Source organism: Pseudophryne corroboree, chromosome 2 (assembly GCF_028390025.1).
Source record: "Pseudophryne corroboree isolate aPseCor3 chromosome 2, aPseCor3.hap2, whole genome shotgun sequence".
Classification (NCBI taxonomy): Eukaryota; Metazoa; Chordata; class Amphibia; order Anura; family Myobatrachidae; genus Pseudophryne; species Pseudophryne corroboree.
The window spans coordinates 920,746,930-920,769,131 of record NC_086445.1 but is presented as its reverse complement, the minus strand read 5'-3'; the positions used below and the strand labels follow the sequence as shown (position 1 = coordinate 920,769,131).

Genomic DNA, 22,202 nt, shown 5'->3' with positions numbered 1-22,202 from the left:
TCCATATTAATCAGCCTATTGTGGTCCCGGCGTTCTGGGATGAATCCGGACAAAGCTCTACTCTGGACGTTGTCAGGACTTTACGCATCTATGTCAATCGGACGGCTGCCTTGCGAAAGTCGGATACTTTGTGTTGTACGACGTCGTCAGATGGGGTTGGCCGGATTCAAAGCAGACCTTGGCTCGCTTGATTCCGCATGGCTATCCGTCAGGCATATCTCCACAATGGTAGACAACCTCCGTTCTCCATTTTGGCTCATTCCACCGGTCGGTAGGAACTTCCTGGACAGAGCGTCGTGGTGCTTCCACATTACTACTTTGCTGTGTGGCCACCTGGTCCTCGGCAAATACCTTTATTAAGTTCTACAGGTTTGACACTTTTGCAGCTTCAGCATCTCGTTTTGGCCAGCTCATTTTGCAGGTTCCTCAGCGCTCTCCAACCCGGGGGGTGGGTTGGGAAGGGGGCTTTGTGACGTCCCCAGTGTAATCTGCCAGTGTCTACTAGTAGATCATAGAGGAAACAGGATTTTGGTACCTACAGGTAAATCCTTTTCTCGGATTCCACAGGGTACACTGGCTGCCTCTTGGTCTACATTTTCCTAACTGGGGATGATGGGTAGTTGAGGGGGAGGAGCTTCACACTTCTAAATTTTAATAAGTGCCATCTCCCACTAGCCACGCCTCAATACCCCAGTGTAATCTGCCAGTGTCCCCTGTGGAATCAGAGAAAAGGATTTACCGGTAGGTACTAAAATCCTGTTTTTACGTACAAATTACTTATGTAGACACAAAAGTCAAGTAAATTGAATGAAAAGAGGTAGATTTACATCTTTATTGCTCTTCAGAAGGAGAAAGTGAAAGGAAACTCACTTCTGGACCAAACCTCACCCACTGCCAACTCCTCTCTCCTGCTGGAATTTCAGGGTAAGGTTCATGCACTGAAAAGGCAAAAGGGGCCATTTTTCATGGATTGCATATTATATGCGATTTGGGCTGCATCTTACCGCCCAAGATCGCATTGCAATATGTGATCCATCGTGTGAATGTATAACCTGGCTCCGAAAGGAGCCCGTCTATATGATGTGCTCTGCGGGCTGCTGGGGGTCCTGCACATGCGTGTGACCGTGGTACACTGAGGCCATTTTGGACGGCGGATCCCGGGGAACACAGCCGGAACTACTATCCGTAGCCCATAGGCTACAATGGGCTACTGCAATCAAAAGATTGCCAGCATTGATACATCGGGCAGCATTGGATCCCCAATAAAAACTATTGGGGATGCGGTTGCGAGCAGAAATGAAGGGATTGCAGCAGGAATTGGAGATACCTGCTGCGATCCTTCCTTCTTATATTCAGGGGATACATAATATTTGTGGCTAACCCCTGAAAACGGAAGTTTTCAGGCACATAGCCGCAAATATTATTTGACAAATGGGCTCCATAGGCTGGTCTAGAATAGCTAGCTTGACAACAGAATGCTTGATACAAGGTACAGTATTGTTTTCTCTATCGTCCTAGTGGATGCTGGGGTTCCTGAAAGGACCATGGGGAATAGCGGCTCCGCAGGAGACAGGGCACAAAAAGTAAAGCTTTAGGATCAGGTGGTGTGCACTGGCTCCTCCCCCTATGACCCTCCTCCAAGCCTCAGTTAGATTTTTGTGCCCGGCCGAGAAGGGTGCAATCTAGGTGGCTCTCCTAAAGAGCTGCTTAGAAAAGTTTAGCTTAGGTTTTTTATTTTACAGTGAGTCCTGCTGGCAACAGGATCACTGCAATGAGGGACTTAGGGGAGAAGAAGTGAACTCACCTGCGTGCAGGATGGATTGGCTTCTTGGCTACTGGACATTAGCTCCAGAGGGACGATCACAGGTACAGCCTGGATGGTCACCGGAGCCTCGCCGCCGGCCCCCTTGCAGATGCTGAAACGAGAAGAGGTCCAGAATCGGCGGCAGAAGACTCCTCAGTCTTCTTAAGGTAGCGCACAGCACTGCAGCTGTGCGCCATTTTCCTCTCAGCACACTTCACACGGCAGTCACTGAGGGTGCAGGGCGCTGGGAGGGGGGCGCCCTGGGAGGCAAATGAAAACCTTTTTTGGCTAAAAATACCTCACATATAGCCTCCGGGGGCTATATGGAGATATTTAACCCCTGCCAGAATCCGTTAAGAGCGGGAGACGAGGCCGCCGAAAAAGGGGCGGGGCCTATCTCCTCAGCACACAGCGCCATTTTCCCTCACAGAAAGGCTGGAGGGAAGGCTCCCAGGCTCTCCCCTGCACTGCACTACAGAAACAGGGTTAAAACAGAGAGGGGGGGCACTAATTTGGCGTTAGAAATATATAAAAAAGATGCTGTAAGGGAAAACACTTATATAAGGTTGTCCCTATATAATTATAGCGTTTTTGGTGTGTGCTGGCAAACTCTCCCTCTGTCTCTCCAAAGGGCTAGTAGGTCCTGTCCTCTATCAGAGCATTCCCTGTGTGTGTGCTGTGTGTCGGTACGTGTGTGTCGACATGTATGAGGACGATGTTGGTGAGGAGGCGGAGCAATTGCCTGTAATGGTGATGTCACTCTCTAGGGAGTCGACACCGGAATGGATGGCTTATTTAGGGAATTACGTGATAATGTCAACACGCGCCAAGGTCGGTTGACGACATGAGACGGCCGACAAACAATTAGTACCGGTCCAGACGTCTCAAAAACACCGTCAGGGGTTTTAAAACGCCCGTTTACTTTAGTCGGTCGACACAGACACAGACAGGGACACTGAATCCAGTGTCGACGGTGAATAAACAAACGTATTCCTTATTAGGGCCACACGTTAAGGGCAATGAAGGAGGTGTTACATATTTCTGATACTACAAGTACCACAAAAGAGGGTATTATGTGGGATGTGAAAAAACTACCGTAGTTTTTCCTGAATCAGATAAATTAAATGAAGTGTGTGATGATGCGTGGGTTCCCCCCGATAGAAAATATGGGCGGTATACCCTTTCCCGCCAGAACTTAGGGCGCGTTGGGAAACACCCCTTAGGGTGGATAAGGCGCTCACACGCTTATCAGAACAAGTGGCGGTACCGTCTATAGATAGGGCCGTCCTCAAGGAGCCAGCTGACAGGAGGCTGGAAAAATATCATAAAAAGTATATACACACATACTGGTGTTATACTGCGACCAGCGATCGCCTCAGCCTGGATGTGCAGAGCTGGGGTGGCTTGGTCGGATTCCCTGACTAAAAATATTGATACCCTTGACAGGGACAGTATTTTATTGACTATAGAGCATTTAAAGGATGTATTTCTATATATGCGAGATGCACAGAGGGATATTTGCACTCTGGCATCAAGAGTAAGTGCGATGTCCATATCTGCCAGAAGATGTTTATGGACACGACAGTGGTCAGGTGATGCAGATTCCAAACGGCACAAAGGTGTATTGCCGTATAAAGGAAGAGGAGTTATTTGGGGTCGGTCCATCGGACCTGGTGGCCACGGCAACTGCTGGAAAATCCACCGTTTTTACCCTAAGTCACATCTCTGCAGAAAAAGACACCGTCTTTTCAGCTTCAGTCCTTTCGTCCCTATAAGAGTCATATCTGCCCAGGGATAGAGGAAAGGGAAGAAGACTGCAGCAGGCAGCCCATTCCCAGGAACAGAAGCGTTCCACCGCTTCTGACAAGCTCTCAGCATGACGCTGAGACCGTACAGGACCCCTGGATCCTACAAGTAGTATCCCAGTGGTACAGTTTGGAATGTCGAGACGTTTCCCCTGCGCAGGCTCCTGAAGTCTGCTTTACCAAGGTCTCCCTCCGACAAGGAGGCAGTATGGGAAAAAATTCACGAGCTGTATTCCCAGCAGGTGATAATTAAATTACCCCTCCTACAACAAGAAAAGGGGGTATTATTCCACACTATATTGTGGTACTGAAGCCAGAAGGCTAGGTGAGACCTATTCTAAATCTAAAAAAATTTGAACACTTACAAAGGTTCAAATCAAGATGGAGTCACTCAGAGCAGTGATAACGAACCGGGAAGAAGGGGACTATCTGGTGTCCCGAGACATCAGGGATGCTTACCTCCATGTCCCAAATTTGCCCTTATCACTAAGGGTACCTCAGGTTCGTGGTACAGAACTGTCACTATCAGTTTCAGACGCTGCCGTTTGGATTGTCTACGGCACCCCGGGTCTTTACCAAGGTAATGGCCGAAATGATGGTTCTTCTTCGAAGAAAAGGCGTCTTAATTATCCCTTACTTGGACGATCTCCTGATAAGGGCAAAGTCCAGGGAACAGTTGGAGGTCGGAGTAGCACTATCTCGGATACTGTTACAACAGCAGGGGTGGATTCTAAATATTCCAAAATCGCAGCTGATCCCGACAACAAGTCTCCTGTGCTTAGGGATGATTCTGGACACAGTCCAGAAAAAGGTGTTTCTCCCGGAAGAGAAAGCCAGGGAGTTATCCGAGCTAGTCAGGAACCTCCTAAAATCAGTGCATCATTGCACGAGGGCCATGGTAAAAAAAATGGTGACTTCCTTCGAAGCAATTCCAGTCGGCAGATTTCATGCAAGAACTTTTCAGTGGGATCTGCTGGACAAATGGTCCGGATCGCATCTTCAGATGCATCAGCGGATAACCCTATATCCAAGGACAAGGGTGTCTCTCCTGTGGTGGTTACAGAGTGCTCATCTTCTAGAGGGCCGCAGATTCGGCATTCAGTTTTGGATGTTGGTGACCACGGAGGCCAGCCCGAGAGGCTGGGGAGCAGTCACACAAGGAAAAAATTTCCAGGGAGTGTGATCAAGTCTGGAGATTTTTCTCCACATAAATATAGCTAAGGGTAAATTTATAATGCTCTAAGCTTAGCAAGACCTCTGCTTCAAGGTCAGCCGGTATTGATCCAGTGGGATAAAACATCACGGCAGTCGCCCACGTAAATAGACAGGGCGGCACAAGAAGCAGGAGGGCAGTGGCAAAAACTGCAAGGACTTTTCGCTGGGCGGAAAATCATGTGATAGCACTGTCAGCAGTGTTTCATTCCGGGAATGGAAACTGGGAAGCAGACTTCCTCAGTAGGCACGACCTCCACCCGGCAGAGTGGGAACTTCATGGGGAAGTTTTCCACATAATTGTAAACCGTTGGGAATTACCAAAGGTGGACATGATGGCGTCCCGTCTGAACAAAAAACGGGACAGGTATTGCGCCAGGTTAAGAGACCCTCAGGCAATAGCTGTGGACGTTCTGGTAACACCGTGGGTGTACCAGTCGGTGTATGTGTTCCATCCTCTGCTTTTCATACCTAAGGTACTGAGAATTATAAGACGTAGAGGAGTAAGAACTATACTCATGGCTCCGGATTGGCCAAGAAGGACTTGGTACCCGGAACTTCAAGAGATGCTCACAGAGGACTTATGGCCTCTGCCGCTAAGAAGGGACTTGTTTCAGCAAGTACCATGTCTGTTCCAAGACTTACCGCAGCTGCGTTTGACGGCATGGCGGTGGAACGCCAGATCCTAAGGGAAAAGGCATTCAGGAAGAGGTCATTCCTACCCTGGTCAAAGCCAGAAAGGAGGTGACCGCACAACATTATCACCACATGTGGCGAAAATATGTTGCGTGGTGTGAGGCCAGGAAGGCCCCACGAAGAAATTTCAACTCGGTCGATTCCTGCATTTCTTGCAAACAGGAGTTTCTATGGGCCTCAAATTGGGGTCCATTAAGGTTCAAATTTCGGCCCTGTCGATTTTTCTTCCAGAAAGAATTGGCTTCAGTTCCTGAAGTCCAGAAGTTTGTCAAGGGAGTATTGCATATACAACCCCCTTTTGTGCCTCCAGTGGCACTGTGGGATCTCAACGTAGTTCTGGGATTCCTCAAAACACATTGGTTTAAAACCAGTCAAATCTGTGGATTTGAAGCATCTCACATGAAAAGTGAACATGCTCTTGGACCTGGCCTGGACCAGGCGAGTGTCAAATTGGTGGTTTTTTTCTCAAAAAAGCCCATATCCGTTTGTCCATTCGGACAGGGCAGAGCTGCGGACTCGTCCCCAGTTCTCTCCCTAAGGTGGTGTCAGTGTTTCACCTGAACCAGCTTATTGTGGTGTCTTGCGCCTACTAGGGACTTGGAGGACTCCAAGTTGCTAGATGTGGTCAGGGCCCTGAAAATATAGGTTCCAGGACGGCTGGAGTCAGGAAAACTGACTTGCTGTTATCCTGTATGCACCCAACAAACTGGGTGCTCTTGCTTTTAAGCAGACTTTTGCTAGTTGGATGTGTAATACAATTCAGCTTGCACATTCTGTGGCAGGCCTGCCACAGCCAAAATATGTAAATGCCCATTCCACAAGGAAGGTGGGCTCATCTTGGGCGGCTGCCCGAGGGGTCTCGGCTTTACAACTTTGCCGAGCGGCTATTTAGTCAGGGGCAAACACGTTTGTAAAATCCTACAAATTTGATACCCTGGCTAAGGAGGACCTGGAGTTCTCTCATTCGGTGCTGCAGAGTCATCCGCACTCTCCCGCCCGTTTGGGAGCTTTGGTATAATCCCCATGGTCCTTTCAGGAACCCCAGCATCCACTAGGACGATAGAGAAAATAAGAATTTACTTACCGATAATTCTATTTCTCGGAGTCCGTAGTGGATGCTGGGCGCCCATCCCAAGTGCGGATTATCTGCATTACTTGTACATAGTTACAAAAATCGGGTTATTATTGTTGTGAGCCATCTTTTCAGAGGCTCCGCTGTTATCATACTGTTAACTGGGTTCAGATCACAGGTTGTACAGTGTGATTGGTGTGGCTGGTATGAGTCTTACCCGGGATTCATAAATCCTTCCTTATTGTGTACGCTCGTCCGGGCACAGTACCTAACTGAGGCTTGGAGGAGGGTCATAGGGGGAGGAGCCAGTGCACACCACCTGATCCTAAAGCTTTACTTTTTGTGCCCTGTCTCCTGCGGAGCCGCTATTCCCCATGGTCCTTTCAGGAACCCCAGCATCCACTACGGACTCCGAGAAATAGAATTATCGGTAAGTAAATTCTTATTTTCTATGTGCTTAGGGGCCCATTTATCATTGCAGATTTACGGCTATATTGGGGGTTGGCCGCAAATATTCAGTATTTCCCGAATGTATGCATGCAGGACCGTGTCAGGTGATCCCTCCATTCCCGCCGGCAGCCACAGCCGCCCTAGGTTTCTATGGGGAACGCAATGCTGCTAGATTTACCAATATCCGGAATGCAAAGCGCTCCCTATATTGGCTCCCGCACCTACCACCATCCTTTCGGAGCCCTTGTTCCTGCATGTGCTGATTAATACATCAGCTCGATGTCATTGCATATTGCAATGCACTCCTGAGCAGTATGATCCCGCCCAGATCGCATAGAATATGTAATCTATGATAAATTGCCCTCTTTGTCCACCGCATCCAATAGATTTTACATATCCGCAATATTATAACTTTGGGAAAGCTTTGCAGCACTCTGCTCCGAATGTCTTCTTAATTTCAGTAATCATTTTTGATGTCCAATGTGAACCTGCACCTTCAGAGACATTGGGGTAAATACGGAGACAGATTTCTGTTAACAGACACAAATAATGCTAGGTACACATTAGACGACCAGCAAATGATGTGATGTTGTCAACGATTTCACTTGAACTCCTGGACTAAACCATATAGTGCATACATACTGTACAATCTTACAAAAGATATTGTCAGTGGCCACATCCAGGAGTATGGTGATGTTGCCGACATCCTCAGATTGAGCAGCATGTAGGGCAGTTCTGATGATGCGACAGATGACGCTGCGGGAGCGAGCACAGTGCCTAATTCCGGGGGGGGGGGGGGAGGGGCAGATATAACGTGCAAAGAGATTTAGATTTGGGTGGGGTGTGTTCAAACTGAAATCTAAATTGCAGTGTAAAAATAAAGCAGCCAGTATTTACCCTGCATAGAAACAATATAACCCACCCAAATCTCTCTCTCTGCACGTGTTATACCTCCCCCACCCCCCCAACTGCAGTGCACATGGTTTTGCCCATCTGCTAACAAAGTTGCTGCTACGATCAGGTCTGAATTAGGCCCGTAGTGCATACACACTTGTCGATTTGAACAAATTGTCGTTCCGATGCGTCGGGATTGCCCATATCGTTGAAAAAAAATCGTCTAGTGTGTAAAGGCTTTACATTTTTGCACAGATCCAATTTTACGTATTTTTTTCACATATCTGTCGTACGGAACTGGGGCGCATCAGTATTTCCGTGAATTTGGGTGTTTCAGGGCGACAACAATGTAAGCGCACAAAAACGCTCTTCATTGTTAAAGTGTATCAAAGTCTCTGTGCGATTCTGAGTTGTGTAGTCGGGGAAGGGAACCGGTTTCTGATGGATCTCTTGCACCTAACATGGGGTGGTGCAAGTGGCAACACTGTCCATTTCATGCCTCATTATGATAGACGTTCAATGCTTCCAATTGCTTTCTAAACTGCTCAGTGTTGTGGGTGGGTTGTTGAAAGGGCTATAATTTGATATACATCATACTTAGTACAGATTCATTTTCTTACAGATGAGACCAGTAACCAAAGCTCCCTGTCTGACGTCTACCAACCAAAGGTGGAAAGCAGCACCTCCAGCCCCAGCCCCCAACATAGCGAGTCCCCCAGTCCAGTGCACACATCTGACTCTCAGCCGCCAACGCTGGGACAGGAGAGCATGGATGGTAAGGACCTGTGTGTGGAGACAAAGAACAGCATCTGGATCAAGTTGATGCACTGTCACCAGATGCCTGGGGAGTAGTCAGAAGAAGGATAAATTGTTCTGTTATACACAATGAGCAATAATGGAAAGTCATATAAAATTGTTGGTATATTGTATTGGGGTCCTAAGCCTCACTAAGTCTAGCCTGCATTGATCATATCATTGCATATGAATTTATTATACCTTTTATAATATGTCACTTTCTCTGAAACTATTTTGTATCATGACCTGTATGAACGTGGTTTCTTTTGTACTTTCTAATATGCATTAATGTGGTGCGACCTAAAACCCAGAGTGGATAATTGTACTCGAGACTATGAAGCACTTAGTGTATATATAAATGCTGCACATTAAAGTGACATTTATTTAATAAGATCACAGCATCTAAAGCAGGGTGGGCAATTATTTCAGCTGAGGGGCCACTTGACACTTTCCTTTCAGTATTCGAGGGCCGCACACAAAATAGCAGCTCCCCCCCTCCATGCGACAAAAATATAGGGACATGGCTTTGTGTGGAAGGGGCGTGGCCAAAAAATAATAATACAGATTCATATTAGGCTGCACAATAGACTCCATTATTCAAATGATGCCACACAGTAGCGCCACTTGCACACATTACACCAGGTAGAGCCCCTTTTACACATATTACGCCAGGCACCGCCCTTGGAGGGTTAGGCTGCAGGGGAAGAGGGCTAGGTTTAGGCAACCATGGGGGTTGGTTAGGGTTAGGCACCAAGGGAGGAGGTTAGGTTGCGGGGAGGGGGGGTTGGGGAGGGGGGAGAACACCCCTTACTCACCCCTGTCAGTTTCTAGATATCGGGATCCCGGAATCAGTATTTTGACCACTGGGATCCCAAACAGCGGTGAATCATACTGATCCAGCACATACACAGAGCTACAGATACATAGTTACACAGACACATATACAGAGTTACAGACATACAGTATACATAGTTACACAGACACATATACAGAGCTACAGACACATATAGAGTTACACAGAGACATAAACACAGTTACAGGCACATTATCATATACAGTTACACAGACATAATATAATTTATGGTCCCTCATACCTTAAAGAAAGTCACTGCATGAAAACTTTGACTGCTTTGGCAGGTCCATCATTCTACCTGCCATGCATGATAAAGTGCAGGAGCATCAGGGCTGTGCTCTGTGCTGGGTAGCCCTGCCCCCTGCTGGGACACTACTTCCTCCTTCCTTCTGATAATCAGGGATGGCCCATTGAAGGAGGGGGGCCCAGGACACATGCCCCAAGAGACCCCTGCTACTGAGAGCCCACCATTCTCTGCACGGCAAAGGAAGCACTGCAGTCCTTCCCCCTGTCTCAGAGGCGGAGCTTGGCCTAACTGGCTGGGAGGGTAAGTGAGAGTAGCAGGGGAAGGAGGAGTTGCGCTGACAGGGAACAGGGGGGAAAGATCACATAGTGCCGGTTGCGGCTAATAGAGCCGCGCTGCTGCAGGCATCAGCTCGCAGCCGGTGACCTGGGCTGGAAGCTGGCCGGGACAATGACAAACCTATCGGGCCGATTGTCATTGCGCGCAGGAGGGAGGCAGTGAGCCGGGCAGGATCGGTTCGCGGGCCGCATTTTGCCCACCCTTAATCTAAAGGGACTACCTCCGTTATCTGTGCATTACATCCAGGGAAAGAAGGCTGTATAGGATGCTGTCAGGAGATCGACTCTCACTGTGGGGCAGATGTATTAAGGCTGGAGATGTGATAAACCAGTGATAATGCACCAACCAATCAGCTCTTAACTGTCAATTTAAATATTGGAGCTGATTATCACCTTGCACTTATCACTGCTTTATCACTTCTCCAGGCTTAATACATCTGCCCATATGTCCACAGTGAGTATGTCGCTAAGACTATGCTGACGCTGGGATCCCAACACGGGTGTAATGCTACTTAAAGCATCGTAACCGGGCGGGTGCAGTTAGCACCTGTAAGTGGCGTGTTTCACATTGTAACAACCATACTGTTACAATGTTTTAAGTAAATTATGCTCATGTTGGAATCCCGGCACCAGCATTGTCATAGTAACATACTCACTGTGGGCATAGCGGGAGACTACCTTCGTTACTGATCCAGGCTATATTCATTTAATTGTCAGCTGCTACCATTAAACTCCCACCCCCCCTTATGGATAGAATGAGGAGTTCTAGAGCTTACATGCATGAAAAACATGTCTGTAAATGTGTGCACCCTAAAGCCAGATCGTGAGATTCACTAATGTGTACCTGCACCACATTGTCTATGTGGTGGGTTATTTTGTTTCTGTGCAGGGTGAATACTGGCTGCTTTATTTTTACACTGCAATTTAGATTGCAGATTGAACTCACCACACCCAAATCTAACTCTCTCTGCACATGTTATATCTGCCCCCCCTGCAGTGCACATGGTTTTGCCCAACTGCTAAAAAATTTCCTGCTGCGATCAACTTGGAATTACCCCCAATGTTACTGTTCCATATGTCACAGTGACAATTAATATAATTGCTGTTAAAAGTAGAATGCCCACTAACGCAGTGATTGCAGCATAGAAGAGCATATTCTGTGAGTGTACTGTTATTTCTCTATCGTCCTAGTGGATGCTGGGGTTCCTGAAAGGACCATGGGGAATAGCGGCTCCGCAGGAGACAGGGCACAAAAAGTAAAGCTTTTTCCGATCAGGTGGTGTGCACTGGCTCCTCCCCCTATGACCCTCCTCCAGACTCCAGTTAGATTTTTGTGCCCGGCCGAGAAGGGTGCAATCTAGGTGGCTCTCCTAAAGAGCTGCTTAGAAAAAGTTTAGCTAGGTTTTTTATTTTACAGTGATTCCTGCTGGCAACAGGATCACTGCAGCGAGGGACTGAGGGGAGAAGGAGTCAACTCACCTGCGTGCAGGATGGATTGGCTTCTTGGCTACTGGACATCAAGCTCCAGAGGGACGATCACAGGTACAGCCTGGATGGTCACCGGAGCCACGCCGCCGGCCCCCTTGCAGATGCTGAAGACAGAAGAGGTCCAGAATCGGCGGCTGAAGACTCCTGCAGTCTTCAAAAGGTAGCGCACAGCACTGCAGCTGTGCGCCATTTTCCTCTCAGCACACTTCACACGGCAGTCACTGAGGGTGCAGGGCGCTGGGAGGGGGGCGCCCTGGGAGGCAAAATGATTACCTATAAAGGCTAAAAATACCTCACATATAGCCCTAGAGGCTATATGGAGATATTTAACCCCTGCCTAATTTTTCTAAATAGCGGGAGACGAGCCCGCCAGAAAAGGGGCGGGGCCTATCTCCTCAGCACACGGCGCCATTTCCTCTCACAGCTCCGCTGGTCAGGACGGCTCCCAAGTCTCTCCCCTGCACTGCACTACAGAAACAGGGTAAAACAGAGAGGGGGGGGCACATTTATGGCGATATTTTGATATAACAAAGCAGCTATAAGGGAGCACTTATTATAAGGCTATCCCTGATATATATATATATATAGCGCTTTTGGTGTGTGCTGGCAAACTCTCCCTCTGTCTCCCCAAAGGGCTAGTGGGTCCTGTCTTCGTTAGGAGCATTCCCTGTGTGTCTGCTGTGTGTCGGTACGTGTGTGTCGACATGTATGAGGACGATATTGGTGTGGAGGCGGAGCAATTGCCAAATATGAGGATGTCACCCCCTAGGGAGTCGACACCGGAATGGATGCCTTTATTTATGGAACTACGGGATAGTGTCAACACGCTAAAGCAGTCGTTTGACGACATGAGGCGGCCGGACAATCAATTAGTGCCTGTCCAGGCGACTCAAACACCGTCAGGGGCTGTGAAACGCCCTTTGCCTCAGTCGGTCGACACAGACCCAGACACAGGCGATGACTCCAGTGGTGACGGTGACGAATCAACCGTATTTTCCAGTAGGGCCACACGTTATATGATTTTGGCAATGAAGGAGGCGTTACATTTAGCTGATACTACAGGTACCACTAAACAGGGTATTATGTGGGGTATGAAAAAACTACCTATAGTTTTTCCTGAATCAGAAGAATTAAATGACGTGTGTAATGAAGCGTGGGTTGCCCCTGATAAAAAGCTGATAATTTCAAAGAAATTATTGGCATTATACCCTTTCCCGCCAGAGGTTAGGGAGCGCTGGGAAACACCTCCTAGGGTGGACAAGGCGCTAACACGCTTATCTAAACAAGTGGCGTTACCCTCTCCTGAGACGGCCGCACTTAAAGATCCATCAGATAGGAGGATGGAAAATATCCAAAAAAGTATATACACACATGCAGGTGTTATACTACGACCAGCTGTAGCGACTGCCTGGATGGGCAGTGCTGGGGTAGTTTGGTCAGAGTCCCTGATTGAAAATATTGATACCCTGGACAGGGACAATATTTTACTGTCGTTAGAACAAATAAAGGATGCATTTCTTTATATGCGTGATGCACAGAGGGATATCTGCACACTGGCATCACGGGTAAGTGCTATGTCCATTTCGGCCAGAAGAGCTTTATGGACGCGACAGTGGACAGGCGATGCGGATTCAAAACGGCATATGGAAGTTTTGCCGTATAAAGGGGAGGAGTTATTTGGAGTCGGTCTATCAGATTTGGTGGCCACGGCTACAGCCGGGAAATCCACCTTTCTACCTCAAGTCACTCCCCCACAGAAAAAGGCACCGACTTTTCAACCGCAGCCCTTTCGTTCCTTTAAAAATAAGAGAGCAAAGGGCTATTCATATCTGCCACGAGGCAAAGGTCGAGGGAAGAGACAGCAACACGCAGCTCCTTCCCAGGAACAGAAGCCCTCCCCGGCTTCTACAAAAGCCTCAGCATGACGCTGGGGCTTCTCAAGCGGACTCGGGGACGGTGGGCGGTCGTCTCAAAAATTACAGCGCGCAGTGGGCTCACTCGCAGGTAGATCCCTGGATCCTGCAGATAATATCTCAAGGGTACAGGTTGGAATTAGAGACGGATCCACCTCGCCGTTTCCTGAAGTCTGCTTTACCAACGTCCCCCTCCGAAAGGGAGACGGTTTTGGAAGCCATTCACAAGCTGTACTCTCAGCAGGTGATAGTCAAGGTACCTCTTCTACAACAAGGGAAGGGGTATTATTCCACTCTTTTTGTGGTACCGAAGCCGGATGGCTCGGTAAGGCCTATTCTAAATCTGAAGTCCTTGAACCTGTACATAAAGAAGTTCAAGTTCAAAATGGAGTCACTCAGAGCAGTGATAGCGAACCTGGAAGAGGGGGACTTTATGGTATCCTTGGACATCAAGGATGCGTATCTCCACGTTCCAATTTACCCCTCACACCAGGGGTACCTCAGGTTCGTTGTACAAAACTGTCACTATCAGTTTCAGACGCTGCCGTTCGGATTGTCCACGGCACCTCGGATCTTTACAAAGGTAATGGCCGAGATGATGATTCTTCTTCGAAGAAAAGGCGTATTAATTATCCCATACTTGGACGATCTCCTAATAAGGGCGAGGTCCAGAGAACAGCTAGAGATGGGATTAGCACTGTCTCAAGAAGTGCTAAAACAGCACGGGTGGATTCTGAATATTCCAAAATCCCAGTTAATGCCGACAACTCGTCTGCTGTTCCTAGGGATGATTCTGGACACGGTTCAGAAAAAGGTTTTTCTCCCGGAGGAAAAAGCCAAGGAGTTATCCGAGCTTGTCAGGAACCTCCTAAAACCAGGAAAGGTGTCTGTACATCAATGCACAAGAGTCCTGGGAAAAATGGTGGCTTCTTACGAAGCAATTCCATTCGGCAGATTCCACGCAAGAATTTTCCAAAGGGATCTGTTGGACAAATGGTCAGGGTCGCATCTTCAGATGCACCTACGGATAACCCTGTCTCCAAGGACAAGGGTGTCTCTTCTGTGGTGGTTGCAGAGTCCTCATCTATTGGAGGGCCGCAGATTCGGCATACAGGATTGGATCCTGGTGACCACGGACGCCAGCCTGAGAGGCTGGGGAGCAGTCACACAAGGAAGAAACTTCCAGGGAGTATGGACGAGCCTGGAAACGTCTCTTCACATAAACATTCTGGAACTAAGAGCAATATACAATGCTCTAAGCCAGGCAGAACCTCTGCTTCAGGGAAAACCGGTGTTGATCCAGTCGGACAACATCACGGCAGTCGCCCATGTGAACAGACAGGGCGGCACAAGAAGCAGGAGTGCAATGGCAGAAGCTGCAAGGATTCTTCGCTGGGCAGAGAATCATGTGATAGCACTGTCAGCAGTGTTCATCCCGGGAGTGGACAACTGGGAAGCAGACTTCCTCAGCAGACACGATCTTCACCCGGGAGAGTGGGGACTTCATCCAGAAGTCTTCCACATGCTGGTAACCCGTTGGGAAAGACCAATGGTGGACATGATGGCGTCTCGCCTCAACAAAAAACTGGACAGGTATTGCGCCAGGTCAAGAGATCCGCAGGCAATAGCTGTGGACGCGCTGGTAACGCCTTGGGTGTACCAGTCGGTGTATGTGTTTCCTCCTCTGCCTCTCATACCAAAAGTATTGAGAATTATACGGCAAAGAGGCGTAAGAACGATACTAGTGGTTCCGGATTGGCCAAGAAGGACTTGGTACCCGGAACTTCAAGAGATGATCACGGAAGATCCGTGGCCTCTACCTCTAAGGAGGGACTTGCTTCAGCAGGGTCCCTGTCTGTTTCAAGACTTACCGCGGCTGCGTTTGACGGCATGGCGGTTGAACGCCGGATCTTAATGGAAAAAGGCATGCCGGAAGAAGTCATTCCTACTTTGATTAAAGCAAGGAAAGAAGTAACCGTGCAACATTATCACCGACTTTGGCGAAAATATGTTGCGTGGTGCGAAGATCGGAGTGCTCCGACGGAGGAATTTCAACTGGGTCGATTCCTACATTTCCTGCAATCAGGATTGTCTATGGGTCTCAAATTGGGATCTATTAAGGTTCAAATTTCGGCCCTGTCGATTTTCTTTCAAAAAGAATTGGCTTCAGTCCCTGAAGTCCAGACCTTTGTTAAAGGAGTGCTGCATATACAGCCCCCTGTGGTGCCTCCAGTGGCACCGTGGGATCTCAATGTAGTTTTGGATTTTCTAAAATCTCATTGGTTTGAACCACTAAATAAGGTGGATTTGAAATATCTCACTTGGAAAGTGACCATGCTTCTAGCCCTGGCTTCTGCCAGGAGAGTGTCAGAATTGGCAGCTTTATCTTACAAAAGCCCATATCTGATTTTCCATTCGGACAGGGCAGAACTGCGGACTCGTCCGCATTTTCTCCCTAAGGTGGTGTCAGCATTTCATCTGAACCAGCCTATTGTAGTGCCTGCGGCTACAAGTGACTTGGAGGACTCCAAGTTACTGGACGTTGTCAGAGCATTAAAAATATATATTGCAAGAACAGCTGGAGTCAGAAAATCTGACTCGTTGTTTATATTGTATGCACCCAACAAGATGGGTGCTCCTGCGTCTAAGCAGACGATTGCTCGTTGGATCTGTAGCACAATCCAACTGGCACATTCTGTGGCAGGCCTGCCACAGCCTAAATCTGTAAAGGCCCACTCCACAAGGAAGGTGGGCTCATCTTGGGCGGCTGCCCGAGGGGTCTCGGCATTACAACTTTGCCGAGCAGCTACGTGGTCAGGGGAGAACACGTTTGTAAAATTTTACAAATTTGATACTCTGGCTAAGGAGGACCTGGAGTTCTCTCATTCGGTGCTGCAGAGTCATCCGCACTCTCCCGCCCGTTTGGGAGCTTTGGTATAATCCCCATGGTCCTTTCAGGAACCCCAGCATCCACTAGGACGATAGAGAAAATAAGATTTTACTTACCGATAAATCTATTTCTCGGAGTCCGTAGTGGATGCTGGGCGCCCATCCCAAGTGCGGATTATCTGCATAAATTGTACATAGTTATTGTTAACTTATTCGGGTTATTGTTGTAGGAAGCCATCTTTCAGAGGCTCCGCTGTTATCATACTGTTAACTGGGTTTAGATCACAAGTTGTACGGTGTGATTGGTGTGGCTGGTATGAGTCTTACCCGGGATTCAAAATCCTCCCTTATTGTGTACGCTCGTCCGGGCACAGTACCTAACTGGAGTCTGGAGGAGGGTCATAGGGGGAGGAGCCAGTGCACACCACCTGATCGGAAAAAGCTTTACTTTTTGTGCCTTGTCTCCTGCGGAGCCGCTATTCCCCATGGTCCTTTCAGGAACCCCAGCATCCACTACGGACTCCGAGAAATAGATTTATCGGTAAGTAAAATCTTATTATATAGATGCGTCTGTAAATGTGTCTCCAACACAAGCAGCACAGAGTGCTTCCCATTCATTTCAGTTAGGTTCTCGGCACGTAGAAGCATCCATTGACGCTAACGGAAGAATTTAATCATTTTTACAAATTGGTAAATGTGCCCCTCACTCAAACTCTTTAGCCAGTCCTATTGCTATTCATCCTGGCTTAGTTCCCAATAAAGAAGGGGAAAATGTATTTTAGTTATTTATACAGTGCACACATATTCCGAAGTGCTGTACAGAGAATATTTGCCCTTTCACATCAGTCCATGCCCCAGTGGAGCTTACAATCTATATTCCCTACCACATGTACACACAGACACATTCACGCTAGGGTTAATTTTGTTGGGAACCAATTAACCTACCAGTATATTTTTGTGGATTGTGGGAGGAAACCTACGCAAGCACTGGGATAGTATACAGACTTCACACAGTTAAACACGTCCGTGATGCCCCTTGCTATAGTGAAAACTGACCCCAGGGGGAAAAAAAAGACACCCAGTGCCACCCCCCAAAGTCCACCAGTCTCTGGGCTGTGATGTCAGCAGGTATTCCTGGGGGATGCAGTTAAATTGCCGGCAGTCGGGATCCCGGCGGTCAGGATACCGACGCCGGAATCCTGACTGCTGATAATGCCACCAGCTGGAATCCCGGCTCACAGGGGCTATTCCCACTTGTGGGTGTCCACAACACTCATAGAGTGGAAATAGAACCTGTGGCGAGTGCAGCGAGCCACCGAGCCCGCAAGGGGACTCTCTGCGCTCGCCCCGCTGACGGCAGGCATCCGTGCCGTCTGTAATTCACACTGCTCCCATTCCTGGGATGTCTGGGCTGCCGTAGGGAGGAAGGTATAGTAGCTTTATCGCCATTGTACTGCTATGATAAATATAGCATTTTAGTTAATTTAAATAAAACTCTCTCCACACCAGTACTCCAAATAGCTGACCCACACGGAGACCTAAACACAATCATGCCTCTTTTTTTGAAACTTTATATCCCAAAGGCAATCCAAGATTAATTGTGTTTCTCTTACGTCCTAGAGGATGCTGGGGACTCCGTAAGGACCATGGGGTATAGACGAGCTCCGCATGAGACATGGGCACTATAAAGAACTTTTAGTATGGGTGTGCACTGGCTCCTCCCTCTATGCCCCTCCTCCAGACCTCCGTTAGATTTTGTGCCCAGAGGAGATAGGATGCATTACAGGGGAGCTCTCCAGAGTTTCTCTGAAAATTAATTTTGTTAGGTTTTTTATTTTCAGGGAGCACTGCTGGCAACAGACTCCCTGCATCGTGGGACTGAGGAGAGAGAAGCAGACCTACTTAAATGATAGGCTCTGCTTCTTAGGCTACTGGACACCATTAGCTCCAGAGGGAGTCGGAACGCAAGTCTCACCCCGCCGTTCGTCCCAGAGCCACGCCGCCGTCCTCCTTGCAGAGCCGGAAGATAGAAGCCGGGTGAGTATAAGAAGAAAAGAAGACTTCAAGGCGGCAGAAGACTTCAGATCTTCACTGAGGTAAGCGCGCAGCGGTAACGCTGCGCGCCATTGCTCCCACACGCTACACACACAGAACAGGCACTGATGGGTGCAGGGCGCAGGGGGGGCGCCCTGGGCAGCAATAAACCTCCAGACTGGCATATAAGAGCACATGAGGCTGCTGGGCAGTAAATGCAGAGATCCCCCGCCATTTTTTTGAAAATTGAAGCGGGACCGAAGCTCGCCGATGGAGGGGGCGGAGCTTGATCCCTCAGCACTAACAGCGCCATTTTCTCCACAGAAGCTGCAGAGAAGCTGGCTCCCCGGACTCTCCCCTGCTGAACTCTGTGACAGAGGGCTGGAAAAGAGGGGGGGGGGGGGGCACAATTATTGGCGCAGTGAGTGTATTTCATTGAGATATATATATAATGCACAGGACAGGGTACGTTGGGAATCCTCTCCCAGGGTGGACAAGGCTTTAACACGCCTGTCTAAGAAGGTGGCGCTACCGCCTCCGGACACGGCTGCCCTCAAGGATCCTGCTGATCGCAGACAGGAGACTACTTTAAAGTCTATTTATGCGCATACAGGTGCTTTGCTCAGACCGGCAATAGCATCGGCATGGGTATGTAGCGCGGTTGCAGCATGGACCGATACCTTGTCAGCTGGCCTTGATACCCTAGACAGGGATACTATTTTATTAACCTTAGCCCACATTAAAGACGCAGTCTTATATATGAGGAACGCTCAAAGAGACGTTGGGCTGCTGGGTTCCAGAGCCAATGCCATGGCTATTTCTGCGAGACTAGCTCTATGGACCCGCCAATGGACGGGTGATGCAGACTCAAAGAAGCATATGGAGGTTTTACCTTACAAGGGTAAAGTGTTGTTTGGGGAGGGGTTCTCGGACCTGGTTGCCACAGCTACCGCGGGTAAATCTACCTTTTTACCTTTTGTTCCCCAACAGCAAAAGAAAATTCCACCGTATCAAATGCAGTCCTTTCGGTCGCATAAGTCCAGAAGAGGTCGGGGCTCCTCCTTCCTTGCCAGAGGTAAGGGTAGAGGAAAGAGAACACCTGCTTCGGCTAGTTCCCAGGAGCAGAAGTCCTCCCCGGCTTCTACAAAATCCACCGCATGACGCTGGGGCTCCCCTAAGAGAGTCCGCACCAGTGGGGGCACACCTTCGACTTTTCAGCCAGATCTGGATTCTTTCAGACGTGGATCCTTGGGCGATGGAAATTACAAGCTGGAATTCCAAGGTGCCCCCTATAGATTACAAGCTGGAATTCGAAGAGGTGCCCCCTCGCCGATTTTTCAAGTCGGCCTTGCCAGCTTTACCCCCGGAGAGGGAAGTGGTGTTAGCTGCAATTCAAAAGCTGTGTCAACAGCAAGTGGTGGTCAAGGTTCTCCTGGTCCAACAGGGAAAGGGGTATTATTCAACCCTGTTTGTGGTCCCGAAGCCGGATGGTTCGGTCAGACCCATTTTAAATCTAAAATCCCTAAACCTGTACTTGAAAAAGTTCAAATTCAAGATGGAATCGCTCCGCGCTGTAATATCCAGCCTGGAAGGGGGTATTTGATGGTGTCACTAGACATAAAGGATGCATACCTTCATGTCCCCATTTACCACCCTCATCAGGAGTACCTGAGATTCGCTGTACAGGACTGTCATTACCAGTTTCAGACTTTGCCGTTTGGGCTTTCTCTATCGTCCTAAGTGGATGCTGGGGTTCCTGAAAGGACCATGGGGAATAGCGGCTCCGCAGGAGACAGGGCACAAAAAAAGTAAAGCTTTACTAGGTCAGGTGGTGTGCACTGGCTCCTCCCCCTATGACCCTCCTCCAGACTCCAGTTAGATTTTGTGCCCGAACGAGAAGGGTGCAATCTAGGTGGCTCTCCTAAAGAGCTGCTTAGAGAAAGTTTAGTTTAGGTTTTTTTTTTCTTTACAGTGAGTCCTGCTGGCAACAGGATCACTGCAACGTGGGACTTAGGGGGAAAGTAGTAAACTCACCTGCATGCAGAGTGGATTTGCTGCTTGGCTACTGGACACCATTAGCTCCAGAGGGATCGAACACAGGCCCAGCCGTGGAGTCCGGTCCCGGAGCCGCGCCGCCGACCCCCTTGCAGATGCTGAAGCGTGAAGAGGTCCGGAAACCGGCGGCTGAAGACTCCTCAGTCTTCATAAGGTAGCGCACAGCACTGCAGCTGTGCGCCATTTTCCTCTCAGCACACTTCACTGGGCAGTCACTGAGGGTGCAGAGCGCTGGGGGGGGGCGCTCTGAGAGGCAAATATAAACCTTATACAAGGCTAAAAATACCTCACATATAGCCCATAGGGGCTATATGGAGATATTTAACCCCTGCCTGACTGGAAAAATAGCGGGAGAAGAACCCGCCGAAAAAGGGGCGGGGCCTATCTCCTCAGCACACGGCGCCATTTTCTGTCACAGCTCCGCTGGTCAGGACGGCTCCCAGGTCTCTCCCCTGCACTGCACTACAGAAACAGGGTAAAACAGAGAGGGGGGGCACATTAATGGCTATATATATTATATATTAAAGCAGCTATAAGGGAGCACTTAATATAAGGATATCCCTTGTATATATAGCGCTTTGTGGTGTGTGCTGGCAGACTCTCCCTCTGTCTCCCCAAAAGGGCTAGTGGGTCCTGTCTTCATTAGAGCATTCCCTGTGAGTTTGCGGTGTGTGTCGGTACGTGGTGTCGACATGTATGAGGACGATATTGGTGTGGAGGCGGAGCAATTGCCAAATATGCAGATGTCACCCCCCAGGGGGTCGACACCAGAATGGATGCCTTTATTTGTGGAATTACGTGATGGTTTATCTTCCCTTAAACAGTCAGTTGAGGACATGAGGCGGCCGGACAATCAATTAATGCCTGTCCAGGCGCCTCAAACACCGTCAGGGGCTGTAAAACGCCCTTTGCCTCAGTCGGTCGACACAGACCCAGACACGGGCACTGATTCCAGTGACGACGGTAGAAATTCAAACGTATTTTCCAGTAGGGCCACACGTTATATGATTTTGGCAATGAAGGAGACGTTACATTTAGCTGATACTACAGATACCGTAAAACAGGGTATTATGTATGGTGTGAAAAAACTACAAACAGTTTTTCCTGAATCAGAAGAATTAAATGACGTGTGTGATGAAGCGTGGGTTGCTCCTGATAAAAAGTTGATAATTTCAAAAAAGTTATTGGCATTATACCCTTTCCCGCCAGAGGTTAGGGCGCGCTGGGAAACACCCCCTAAGGTGGACAAGGCGCTCACACGCTTATCCAAACAAGTGGCGTTACCCTCTCCTGAGACGGCCGCACTTAAGGATCCATCAGATAGAAAGATGGAAGTTATTCAAAAGAATATATACACACATGCAGGTGTTATACTACGACCAGCTATAGCAACTGCCTGGATGTGCAGTGCTGGAGTAGTTTGGTCAGAATCCCTGATTGAAAATATTGATACCCTAGATAGGGACAATGTTTTACTGTCGTTAGAACAAATAAAGGATGCATTTATCTACATGCGTGATGCACAGTGGGATATTTGCACACTGGCATCTCGGGTGAGTGCTATGTCCATTTCAGCCAGAAGAGCCTTATGGACACGACAGTGGACAGGCGATGCGGATTCAAAACGTCACATGGAGGTTTTGCCGTATAAAGGGGAGGA

General features: G+C 48.6%; 1 protein-coding gene across 3 annotated transcripts in view; it reads left to right on the top strand.

The window, feature by feature from the left end:
* Window positions 1–22,202, top strand: part of BCL7B (BAF chromatin remodeling complex subunit BCL7B) — a 122,983-nt gene that overhangs the window by 66,496 nt on the left and 34,285 nt on the right. For all 3 annotated transcript variants that reach the window (XM_063956154.1, XM_063956156.1, XM_063956155.1), the window contains exons 3-4: window positions 846–924; window positions 8,556–8,708. In XM_063956154.1, coding sequence (XP_063812224.1) covers window positions 846–924; window positions 8,556–8,708 — 232 coding nt within the window. The remainder of the gene's footprint in view (window positions 1–845; window positions 925–8,555; window positions 8,709–22,202) is intronic.